This window comes from Varroa destructor, unplaced genomic scaffold (assembly GCF_002443255.2).
Source record: "Varroa destructor unplaced genomic scaffold, Vdes_3.0 BEIS01000003.1, whole genome shotgun sequence".
Classification (NCBI taxonomy): domain Eukaryota; kingdom Metazoa; phylum Arthropoda; class Arachnida; order Mesostigmata; family Varroidae; genus Varroa; species Varroa destructor.
The window spans coordinates 8,614,844-8,627,726 of record NW_019211456.1 but is presented as its reverse complement, the minus strand read 5'-3'; the positions used below and the strand labels follow the sequence as shown (position 1 = coordinate 8,627,726).

Genomic DNA, 12,883 nt, shown 5'->3' with positions numbered 1-12,883 from the left:
TATCTTATATTAATATAACTAACTTCGGATGATAAGCGTTTTTCAAAAGACTTACCAAATATCCAGCTCTAAGTTATTTTGCCGCTTAGTGAATCATAATCATATGTGCTGTGCTTTTTATTGAAATAGTTCATGCGACGCGATAGGTCGAAGGGAAACGTTCTCTGGGGAAAATCGTTGCTGTCATTACCATGATTATTCGTGTGACCCTCAAACAAAAACCGATCGCAATGACAAGCTACCCACAGTCAGGCATAACGATTTACTGCACGCAAGCGACCCAGCTGTGCGTAGAAGAGCAGCTGCTTGGCGTAAGCAGCCAGTGGAGATATGGTTTCTCTTGAGCTGCGGCCGCTACAAACCTTGCTAGAGGCACATGCGTCTAGCCTGACCTGAGGCAACGCCAACAAATAATGCACATTAATATTTCCATCCAAGAAAGATCATGAGACACACAATTATCGAATTTACAGCCCACTACTGTTGGCCTAAGAAGACGATAAATATGCTAACAGCCAAACAATGGGCAAAACAGACAAAGAAAAACAACTGGATTTTATCTACGTGTAATTGAAATGACGAACCCGAGGAGAACACAAGTATTAGATCTGCTCAATACGAAAATCCTCCCGTGTTTGACGTGAAGGGTGAAAAATACAGCATCCCACTTATTGGAAGGATGACTGAATATGTCGTTTTCGTTAATGCTGTTCAATTTGTTTTGTAAGATTTATTTCGGGTTTATCAATTTGGGTTTACCGGCCCATGACGACTAAGGACGACTAGCAGTCATGCCTGCCGATCGACCTTAGCAACGGCTAAATTGGCTTTTAATCCAGTCTATATTATGCTAAGAGGCTTTAAATCGAAGCATACGACAGAACCTAACTTGAAAGGGTCAAGGATTGAGGCAGGCGGTGGAACTTATAATAGAGAAACGTTCTAATAGCCTTACTCTGCTTTGATCTTTTAGCAGCAATTGCACCCCTCGACCAATCTAAACTAGAAGCTGTGTGACTTAAAGGATATCCATAACTTGAGTCAGAAAATTCTGCTAATAGAAGTCAGTTTATTTCACGGTTTTGGGCGCTGTGATAATGAGGCCGATCACAGTCGGCTGCAGCCCTTCTTCTTAGCTTTATGTTTTTTTCTTTGCTTCTTTTCTTTGCGATGAGCACAGAACTCCGCTCTTTGTGCATACGAGCGTCCCACATGCAGAACGCGACTCACGAGCCTACGGTGTATGGATCTGTTTGATAAGATCAGCGAGAATTTTTCCTAATAACTTGGACGTAGCTGTGTGGATCGCTGTAATTGTGTAAGACATAGTATTATGATGTTAAATGTCATAGCTAAAAGTGAGCTGATAATTAAGTTTACAAGCGAGAATTACGTTCTTATAATTTAAAGTTAATTTCCTTTGATAAATATAAAAGCATATATATACCCTTTATTATACAGCAACCCTGGTTACTTTCGACCGAAAAAATATACATGCATAGTTAGTACAATATAGCCACTATATCAAGTTAAACGTAGTGACCGTGTATTGTCAGTGAAATCTATTTCGACTCACGTAGAAAAAATTACGTGCAGTTCTGCCCCTCGTTATCAGGAGACTAAGACAGAGAGTCAAAACAGGAGGTCCTCTTCGGACTAGGTGGCCCCCATTGACTTTTCTTTACGTATGTTTAAGGGTGAAACTTTCCAAGACATCTTACTATTAACCCTAGAAATGATCTTAATGAAATTAAATGGCCAACGCTGCCTAAGCAACCGGCATGATTCACAATGAAGTGCTAGAGGTTTTTACAGTTCATCAAAATGTTACAAAAACTATATCAGTAATTCCTGGCCTCTTTCACTACAACAGTAATCGTCCTATCGTTAAGACTGCATTCTAAGGCCCGGTTAATAAATAGACCTGCCTGGTATAGACAACCCCGATTCAACTTGGGGTAAACCAAGAAAGGGCAATTCAGGTTGGGACTAGAGAAAATCTTTAATTCTCTGTCAGCGGTCTCATAAGACGAAGGCGTATTACAGGAAACATATACGAAATTAATCAAATTCACGTGACTGGTGGATAAATCTATGAATAGTTTTGTTATCGCAACCACGAACTGCCAGATCGTGTAATATATTTAGGTAGGTTTGAGGCTATCCAATAGAACGCGATCGTTTTTGAGCTGTTGTTCATAATATTCTTGTAGAATTTTTCTTGAACTTGACAACTTGACAACTTGACAAACGTACGTACATACATACGTTACATATTATTTTTTTGCAACGTTTCGAATATCGGGATACATCTATTCGAGGAAACCTGTTAAAAACATACGCATCTAATTTGTTGCATGGCTGACGTTTGACGTTTTCCGTGTTTCTGTTTATTATTGTTTTTATTTTCAGTGCTTCTATTCTAATCTAACTTTTTTTTCTTTCTCATTTTCTCGTTAAGTCAGTCGCTAATACTACTTATTCGCTTGTTTTTGAAGTATGTACGCCCAGAGGAAGTTCTGAAAAGAAGTCCTGCTCGGTTTATACGTGTTACGCATATTATTATACAGGATGTAATAATATGCATGACGATATATGTCATTGTCACTCGAGGCCAAAGCGGTTGTTGTGGGTCGCGTTATAATTAATGATATCGTTCCAGCGGTACCTTCTTTGTTCTTGCTGTTCTGTAATTATAGTGACGGTTACCTGCCCCGCCAGTCAATTGTTCCACTCACCGTTATCTGTTGTTACAACGCAAGTAGAAATATACTTGAACGAGAATATCCATAATGGTTATCATGTCTACATATGTACGTTAGTGTACAAAGCGCTTATTTTGGGCTGGCTAGGGCTGTAGCTTGGCCGGATTGGTCAGATAGTAGCAGTATCCCCACTAACTCTGCTCCGAAAGTGGTATATATATTCACTTATGAATCAATTGAAGAGCCCCATAAAGTATGTCTAAAAATAGTGAGAGAGAGAGTACTTGATGATATGACAATGATGATCTCATTTAATACTCGGCTATACCACAGTTTGTAAATTTAATTTTTCATGATCCGGTGTGGAAAAGTGTATTTAGATAGTGTTTTCATGGATTAACAATCGCATTTACTTCGGTAATATTGAGCTGTTTTAGACTGAAATTTCGTGCAACTTTTTTTTTGCAAGTTATTACTAGCAGATGGCCTAGTCGGTAATGCTGCGTTAAGTTTTTTAAGAGGAAGGATGCTCTCTGTAATTAAGCAAGTGAAATTCAATACACAATAGTCTTAATTTGTTCCTGATTACTTCATTTTCTAGCCCTCTCTTTTTTAGTCTCTAATTAAAGCTATTTTTCCTTTTTTTCAAGAGGGAAGACAACGCAGAGAAATCGCTAGACGGCGCAAGTCGAGCTTTAGGCGAGCAGCAGTTTTTTTTGTTACGATTGGCCTCGTGGTCATTCAAAACGATACAAAGGTCACCGAAACTTTTTTCTACTTACATTTCTATCAATAGCAAGCTATCTCAACAAAGTACATCCATTATCTAACCCTCTCATTCGCTCAGTCTCATTTACATATATATATATATATATATATATCGTTGCTCCAACTGGGTTAGGATTTGAAGAAGTATTAGTATGGAGCGAGCTCGGGCGAAAATAGCTTTTTACGAAGACAATATAGGACGCGCACAAGTATAGACCTTCATAATTGGAGATATAACATGTTTTTGGCTATCATAAAGCTCCTGATTCACTTAACTATGAATCTCAATGCAATAGAATACAGAGCAGGCGATCCAAGAAGGACCATCCGGTTTGGCCCGTTACCTACGCAGCGTAACGACTCAAAGCTTATTTACTTCATAACAGAGTCAGATTCACATGCTATAGCTCAACCACTGTGGTACAAGCTAATTATCCGTGGAACCAGGTAGCGACGCAATGGCTAGCGGTACGTTTAGAAAGGCTAGCTAATCATATCCCCGTAGGCATCAATTTTATTAAAACAAATTGATTGATTACATTTACAGTTGATATTACTATACGTTATAGCCTTGGTCTTTTTTTTTTTTATCTCCGATTTGGGCTACATTTCAGAACTACCTAGGGTTCAGCTACAAAAATAAAGGAAAGTACTTAATTCACTTACTTGCTGCAATAGTCTTCTGGTCTCATGCCGCGCTGCGTATAATCGTTTGGGCCGTTGTCACCGCAACACTTGAGCTTCTCCTAGAACAATCGTTTTTGAATTTCCGTTGGATGTTTAAAAACTTCCCAAAATACTGATTTCATATTGACTTAGAGCTCGTTTACTGATGTAGACCCACGTATAGTCGTAGCACAAAACGGTGCACCATTTAGCTACAGCACTACCGGTCATCAATTTGTTTTCATAAGTTCACATATCTAAACGCTGTCATATTGCCATCGAGCTTTGCGGCATCGAGACCATTTCGTTACAAAACCTAAGGTGTTGCTTGACAACTGAAAATATTGGTTTCCGTCAACAGTCATGAAGGATTTACTAAATTATTTGAAAACTGTGATAGGACTTAGGTATTATTATGTAATATTTTCTGAAATTTTAATAGATACCTGGAAAAAGTTTAGAGTGGCTTGAGCGACAACTTCCGCCTGCTCGCCCTGTTTTTTGGCCGTTTCAGCAGTACTTAATAGGCTGGAAAAAACGCCATGCATCAGGCCCGAGAACTCTTGTCGATCCGCATACTTCCATCCGAGGCCGACCGCGACACATTCAGCTATCAGTAAACATCCCAAAATGACCGAGAACCTATATGGATAATAGATAATACAATAATATGGTTAGACCTAACAAAAACGTTTGATATGGCCTTTACCCTGCTTATAATAATACCCAAGGAGCGATGTTTCCGCTGGCCTGATCAGACATCCATCATCTGTTTCAATCACATTACGAGCGGTAGTACAGGGGTGCTAATATAATTTCAATTGTTGCAGTTGAGAAGTCGTACGAATGGCATCATTATTATTTAAAATAACGCGTAAATGTTAATGTCGTTTAAGAAACGAAATAATTATTAATATTTTGGGATGGGGAACCATGATAAGTTTAAAAGGGCTGGCTGTATTTTCGAGCAGATCTTCCTTAGAATTTTTTTTACGCCAAAAAGTTACCTGGAAATAATTAATACGGCGGTTGTTCGTGTAACTGGGAGTCAGCGCCGTGTTAAAATTGGCATATATATATATATATATATATATATATATATCACAGAACTACTAAAAAAAATGGTTGGCTCATTTTTACGATGTTGCAGATGTCTCTACAAAGTCTATTTTTACTTGACGGTAGACGTCTATTATAAACTGTCCTATGTCCTAAATTGCATTATGACGTAACTTACCAAATGAGCATCCATCCAGCACTAAGGCATGCTCCACAACAGCCGCAAAATACGAATAGAATTATGAGAACTCCTATGACAATGACCAGGATGCTTGCGCTTGAAAAATCTATTTTGATTTGGTCCGGATTAACCTGAAATTTCGATAATCGCAAGCCAACAATAACGTACCATAACGTCACGTAGTCACGTACCATAACGATCGCATCACTTTATTAAGAACCCAGTATTGAATTTTCTCTCGCTCTAAAGTCGGTTTGATATTCTATTTAAAGTTAGCACGTATGATTTTCCGAAACTACTGAAGCTCCTCAATGCGGTGGACTTCCGAAGAGGTATAAAATAAGCGGGGATCAGTTCGAGAGATCGTTCACTGTATGTAACAAGCGGAAGAAATAACTTCTTATTTTCTTGTGCTTGTAGATGTGTATATATATACACGGTAAACCTCTGATTGACAATCAGTATTATGCGGAAATACATTGGTAGCTGTTAGACAAAAAGCAACTGATCAACATCTGGCCATAGGGAGTGCGTCATGCTATACTGGGTTAACAAACTCTGTAAATAAGCTTAATTTGAAAAGATCACAACAAGTCTTAGTTGAGAGTTAACCCTTTTCTTTTCCTTCCAGCATGTTCCGAGCCCCACCCGAACACCTACGTAATATCGTAGACTTTCTTAGAAGTATTGGATTCCTCATTGTTGTTGATTTGCTCGGCATAGTAATACGTCCCAGCTCGCCGTTTGGTTTATACAAAACAGCCAACATTTTCTAATAGTATGCATTACAGATCAATTACATATCCTTAACTGCGTACTGTGACTGATGAAATAGAAGAAGGTAACGTTGCGACAGTAATGCCACTGGTGATAAACGTACTTAGGCACGCACATATCTTTAGCGACTACCGAAATCAATCATCTTCGTTTTTGCGCTTATCCTTCCTTTTATATCGGGGTCATACTACTTGTTGATACCGATCGGCAAATAAGCGCATTGAGAGTACAGAGAAACACTTGAGGTCGTAAGTCTTCTTAGAAACCTTTCATCTTTCGGTCATAATAGCTCCCCACCGTCGCCGCTGTACATGTAGTTGCTGTTATTTCGCAGTCGCCGAGCAACAACAAGCCCACTTTCACATTTGCACCTGAACCCCAGAACGTACTGATCAAACGTTAATGTCAGCATTAATGGAGGACGAGGCGTGAGGGAAGGAATACGAAAATCAAAGCAATTGAGTACGCTCCCACTTGCGTACGATGTACACTAAGTACTCGCGTGCTTGCATATAACGCGAGGGCAGAAACAAGGATGAACCGATTTCTCGCTGGAACTATAACCAGCGGCGCTGCTGTTCGCGCATTTCTGTATCACTCAGATGAAACAGATCACTACATCAGCTAGGTCTGAAGTATGCCAGACTCGTTGCAGGGAGTGGCGGGAGATGGTTAAGTCACGAACGATAATTTAGCTCAGTTAAAAGTAGATTGGGGAATATGCATTGGGGCGTTCCTGATAAGGAAAAATAAATGAAAATATTAGAATAGTGGGTTGGAACTGTGTTTGCTACCATAGCATCTCTTGCGGGGACGCTTTGTTTGATGTTGAAATTTTCGTGTATATAACGATGTCATATTTCGCCACGTAATTGACGGTTCGGCATATTTAGTTTTCACATTCGTACACTCGATGGCGTTCGATGCGCAACCTTGATTCTAATGGCGACACCATTGTTCCTGAGGCATCGTCTTCAGATACCAGCAAAAATAGCATTCATCCAAATGCATTGCTTTCAAGCGTTCTCGTGCAAACGTTGGTATTAAAGGGAATAGGTCCAAAAAAAACATTTACCAACTACCAACTCTCCCATGTACGATATATCTGCCGCGATAGTACATATATTGCATACGGTCAAGCAGCTGTTAATTATAGGAAAGACTAAATTGGAAAGAGTGATATTTCCTACGGCAAAAAAAATTAAAGGACTATTAAACATCAAGAATGGTCGCGTGGCCTGTACTGAGCAGTGTTCATGAACGCTTCGAAAATTGTACATGTTCAGATGTCTGCTATTAAAATCGCCCTATATTTTATGCATTAAAATTTAGCTAGCTTTCGTAAATTGACGCCCGCAGCATAAGTAATTTCTGTTCCATCTAAAAGTCGTACCTGATTCATAATGTAGATGACACCTGCTCCTATACATACGATTATGATTGCCATGATCTGAAAAGGAAAGAAAAAATAAGAGTTACTACACACACACGAACTACTGTTGAAAGGCTCGTTGATAGAAGTATGATTTCAAAGAAGCAATGCTAAATTGGGCCTTGCAGGTCGATTTAACACACGTATAGTAGAGAACTTTCGTACTAGTATGAAGCCTTAGAACGGGGCTAGCCGACAGAGGCGAAGTCGCTCGTAAGTCGTAGACCTTTAGAAAATATTTAATAAAAAATTGTCTATTTAAGGTAGATGTTTCTCCCTTAAGGTGAATATTGAATTTTAGACTAATTGTCAACTAGGATAGCCATTATGTTAGGTGGTCGAAAAAGGACTCATGGTTTTTACGTTAAAATTAAAGTAACAACTTTCTATTTGTTGCAACAATGCTACTAAACTGAATATGTAATAGCCGTTTTTATCGATAACTTTGAGCTATATTTCTAGCAACCCATCACTATACGATTTTTGTAGTTTCTGGGCAAAAACCAAACTAACACCACAAAGAACACCATTAAGAGAGTAGTTTTATGGTGCTTTACGGTGGATGCGTTAGAATTTCCTGTCTATAGAAGTTTTCTCAATTTTTGCCGGGTAGCTAAAGATGTATGTTCTGTGACATTGTCGTGGTCAAGACGACGCCGTTTCTATCCACCGATCCTGATCGATTTGTTTTAAATGGCTTGGCGTACTCTCGTTAGTTGACGAAACTAGACGTCCGATTAAGCCATTTTGCCAAACAAAAACAGTTCATGATGCACACATTTCTTCCCAGGCCCACCACACGTATAAACCTTTTCCGACCTCAGCTTTTCTATTTCTGTGGAGTTTCGTAGTGAAAACACGGCTAACTGGATTCATTTTTGCTAAATTATTTTGCTAAACCAAACGTCGAGTCTCCTTAAATGGCCTAAAATTGTTTGGTGGCAGTAATTTAATGGCAAACGGCCTACTGATCCTGTTCAACTTTGGCAAAAATGTTATTTTTGTATTTTATCGATCACTGCTTAGAACAAGTGGAAATTTCGAAAACGAGAGCGACAGAGCCATCTTTGGGCTATCTTCCTGACAACGCATTTTGACCATAAAGGGCATACATTTATTAAAATGTATTATAAAGGGGGTGTGCAGAATTTGCGTGTTTATCGTGATAAAGCAATGTTTCTGCTGACATTTCATTTATCTTCCAGATAGCTTTGAATTTGAAAAAAGGCGCTCGAACGATTCAAGCCCATGTTCTATTGTCAAAGCTCAGTTTTCTAACGACACCAACGCCGATCCGATTATATGACCGAGATACATGACTCTACAGCCATCTAACCAGAAAAACCATCAACGCGTTTTCGTTAACCTAGTATAAAGTAACGAAGCAGGTACTGCAGCTGTTTTCTGCTTGCTGGCGGCCAGCGGTGTCTTATATATGAACGTCGGTAAATTTGACATCACGATAACAAGGTTCTCTGCATCTTGTATTAGCTCTGTAGCTGTCAATGGAAATCAAATGTTCGATTAGTTTCAACAACATAAGTTCAATTCCTGCAATATTTACGCAGTATTACATTTGACCGGCTAATGCTGTTCCCCGAAAGGTTTACGCGGCAAAAAATCTTCTAAGAAAAAAACCACCTAACTGACAGAATGAATATACGGCATCGATTCGTCTCTGTTCACGACGCATCAGCGAACAATCTATCGACTAGCGTCCGTTGCTAGACAACACCAAAATACACAGTAATGTTCCCCAAGGCAATGCCCAGGGTAAAAAAGATCTCGCATAAAGTCGACCGTGCGTGGCTGGGAAGCCAGCGTTCAACCAATGCACCCTATTACCGCTGCCGATGCTGCTGCTGCTACAGTACGGCAGTAACTGTTTGCCCAGAAAAGCCTGACGGCTATCAACAGATGATGTCGGCAGCGCGTCTACGAGCCGACTGGTGAAAATTTTCAGCGTATTTCCCGCCGACTGCAGAAAATTGACCGCAGCACCTCGTCTGTGTGGCTCGCTTAGCCAAGACAAAAAATGGCGTCACGGGATCTGTTGGCCCCAGGGCAACTTCAACACACCGACAAACGGGTATCGTGTATATGTGGATACGTCACAGATAGCTTCACGAGAATATAGGCGAATAAGGCAGAGAAGATTTTCGTACCGGTAAAACTAAAATGAACACATTTGAATAAAGACGAATCAATAGCTGGCGTTACTAACGCGGCGCTACTACAGAATGAAGCCATCGGTGAAGTGTGCGTAGAAAAAAGTCAACTGGATCCGCTTAGACACGTAATACTTTGTTACTATGTATTTCAGACACTCGTGAGATGACGCACTCATTCGAACTCGACGTAACCATCGGAGTAATATTTATTATAATAACAGTAATATTTGTAAATTTTTATCGCGTTACGCTCTTCCATAGTACTATACCCATACGCTAAAACTGACAATTGAGTTTATAGAGTTGCAGGATTCTAAGCTGTTGCGGAAAACAGTCCAGCCTTTGCGGGTCGGCAAAGAACACAAACGCCACAATTTTCCAAAGGCGAGTTTGAGGTTCTACTAAAAGAAAATGGCTTAATGTTAAATTTCAATAATAGAAAAAATAGCTGCCTCTAAGGATCCCATACTTTAACAAGCGCATTACGCAGAATGAAGCAATAGATGAAATTTCTACCCGCTTGATTCTTCATGAAACAGACGCAGTATTATAGGGGAAAAAAAAGCCCTGAGCTATTGTACTTATTACTCCCGTCATGTATAAACTGCGACTAATAGTACACATGTAGCTAGCAACGATAAACAAATAAAATAACTCTTTTTAATTTTCTCTAAATATACAAGGATACTGAGTAAAACTCTACTGCAGGATCTTGCTAAATTCGAATTGTATAAGTGAACAAGCCAATGCAGAACTCGTAACTGGTAACTGGGATAAAGCAACGCTTCACAATAATACGCCTATTAATATGTAAGTATGGGTAAGTAAGTGACCCGAGCAATTTCGACACGAGGGTGAAAAGAGGTGAACTTGAATCACAGCTTTTACGGGCCGGCCATCATTGGGCTGGTGTAGAAACATTAACAATTAAAATTTTTGGGGGAACCATAACAGAAACGTGATTCGTTTCATTCTACCTCTTTTTTTTTTTGTAGGATCGAAAGGCTACAGAAATATTTACTTTGTATGAGATACAAGCACGCAGGAAACTAAAAGTGTTTAGAAGATAAACCAGAAGGCTTCTCTTTCTGATGGCTTACTCACGACTTTTCATATGTATTCACGGTCCGTTTTCTATTTTCTGTTCTGGTTGCCCCGTGGTTGTGTTCATCTGGATGCTACTATCTGTTGTCTCAGTCAATTGATAGGTGTCAATAGGTCTAGAAAACTTAACGAAAACCTATAGAGGGCATGTAAATTTGAGCTAAAATAATCTAAACGGTGGTTTGCTACGTCGCAGTGTTTTATTATGTCGCCAAAGTCTAAATGACAGGAGTAGAAAAAATCGCAGATGCACTTAGAAAACATAAAACCCATTTACCTAGGCGACCAGAACGTAGCCAATATTTTTAGCAAACTCGTCTCGGTACGGATCCAATTCTATCCCTATGTCAAGCAAATTGTTCCAATAACTGAGAGAAAAGGTCAAAAGTAAATACGTTTTTAACCACTTATCGGAATTCACACCCCGTGACAAATCCATAACAGATTGACAGGCAGGAGAATACAGAACTCCTAGAAACTGTCCGTTTAGTAAAATGACAACAACACGTAACGATACTGATATGGTAAGAGTTTATTTTACAGGAAGTACAGGTTCCACGTCTATAACGGGTCAATCCAGCGGGCTCTACGAGGGACTAGCTCACTACTACGGGTGTGATTAAGAGATGCTGGACCTTGTTTCGAGGAAACGATGATTTTTTCCAGTTGAGACCACCGTCATCGATCTTGAAACAGCGCTCGGCGAACTGCTTGAATCGCCTTCCCCCTGCTGTGTTATCTTAGATATTTCCTAATGGAACCTGGCTATGGCCATATCATTGAACGTATGTAATCGAGTTGAACGCACAGATATACGGGGCGAGCTAAAACGTTGCTATTCATATTGGCTTACGTTAGCTAACCTTCCTATATATTTAACAGGTCGAGACCATCATTCTATTAGGGGTTTACCTCAACAATAGAACGCTGAAAGTTCTGTCATAGAAAACTTTAGACGCCGACAAGTATATTTGTCTTTCATTAGGTTAAGTTTTTGTAGTGTTATCTAAACAGAATTGTAGGCGTATTAATGGCGAGAATATCCTACGCGTAAACGTTTTTAGAACTAGTTAATAAATAATCGAAAAGCTAAACAAAAGGTCTAAATGCTCGATAGTATTCATAATCTAACATAGTTCTATTGGAAGAGGTACTACCTTGCTGTACCGAGTAGATGGCTCGTCTGTGGATTGGTAGCGATCGTGTTTTTCTGTTCATCTTTAGAATATTTTCTGCCAATGATTATTATCCATTTTTAATTAGTTCGTTTACAGAAAATATAACAGGTTCACATATGATAGCATAGCACAGATAGCAATGGAGGTGGCAGCTTAGGATCGTCTCCTTAGAGGCTCAGCAACTTACTGGCTACAAACCTAAGGGCTATATTCGCGCTCCCAAGTTCATCTGTATGCAAACTAGAAAGTTTCTGTGATCTGGGACAAGAGGATTCTTCCGAAGAGACAAGGTCAACAACTTTTCAGTTGTTCGTTTGGGCTTTTCATATGGACCGTATGGGACCGAACCCCCCTTTCTTTCGGCAATTCCGTCAAACACTCTCAGTTTACAGTTAATTTTGAAATTTAAGGTGTTTGCTTCTAAAACATCAAGAACGAAGTTTTCAAAATGTGTGTCAACACGAATAAGCCTTTCTGAAATTTGCACTTCGTCAATAAGCGATCATTTGGTCTATTGAGCAGTAATTTCAGTCTGAAAAACAACGCGATGGATTACCCACGGGTGTGGTTTGGGGCGCCGACCACATTGAAAAGGCAGAGTCGTCCGTAGAAGACAATCAAGGCCCAAGTGAAACCACGGACGGCATTTGCTTACTTGCAACATAAGTGGCTTTCGACATTTGCCCCAAATCAGGAGGCAAATTTCTCACCGTTTTAAAAGGCAATGGTTGGCAGAAGAAGGCGAAGTCGCGCCATTCTGCTTGTTGTGAGGATATATAAAAATAAAACGTATCAATCGTTGTAATAAAGCAATCTATAGTTCTAGCTTGACACAAATGCTG

The 12,883-nt window shown here is 39.6% G+C and overlaps 1 protein-coding gene across 1 annotated transcript in view; it reads right to left on the bottom strand.

Annotated features, from left to right (window-relative positions):
* LOC111246221 (23 kDa integral membrane protein-like) overlaps positions 1–12,883 on the bottom strand; it is a 28,099-nt gene that overhangs the window by 3,190 nt on the left and 12,026 nt on the right. Inside the window, exons 2-5 of the mRNA XM_022795461.2 lie at positions 7,550–7,606; positions 5,377–5,510; positions 4,586–4,781; positions 4,140–4,219 (exon numbers count right to left, since the gene is read on the bottom strand). Coding sequence (XP_022651196.1) covers positions 4,140–4,219; positions 4,586–4,781; positions 5,377–5,510; positions 7,550–7,606 — 467 coding nt within the window. The remainder of the gene's footprint in view (positions 1–4,139; positions 4,220–4,585; positions 4,782–5,376; positions 5,511–7,549; positions 7,607–12,883) is intronic.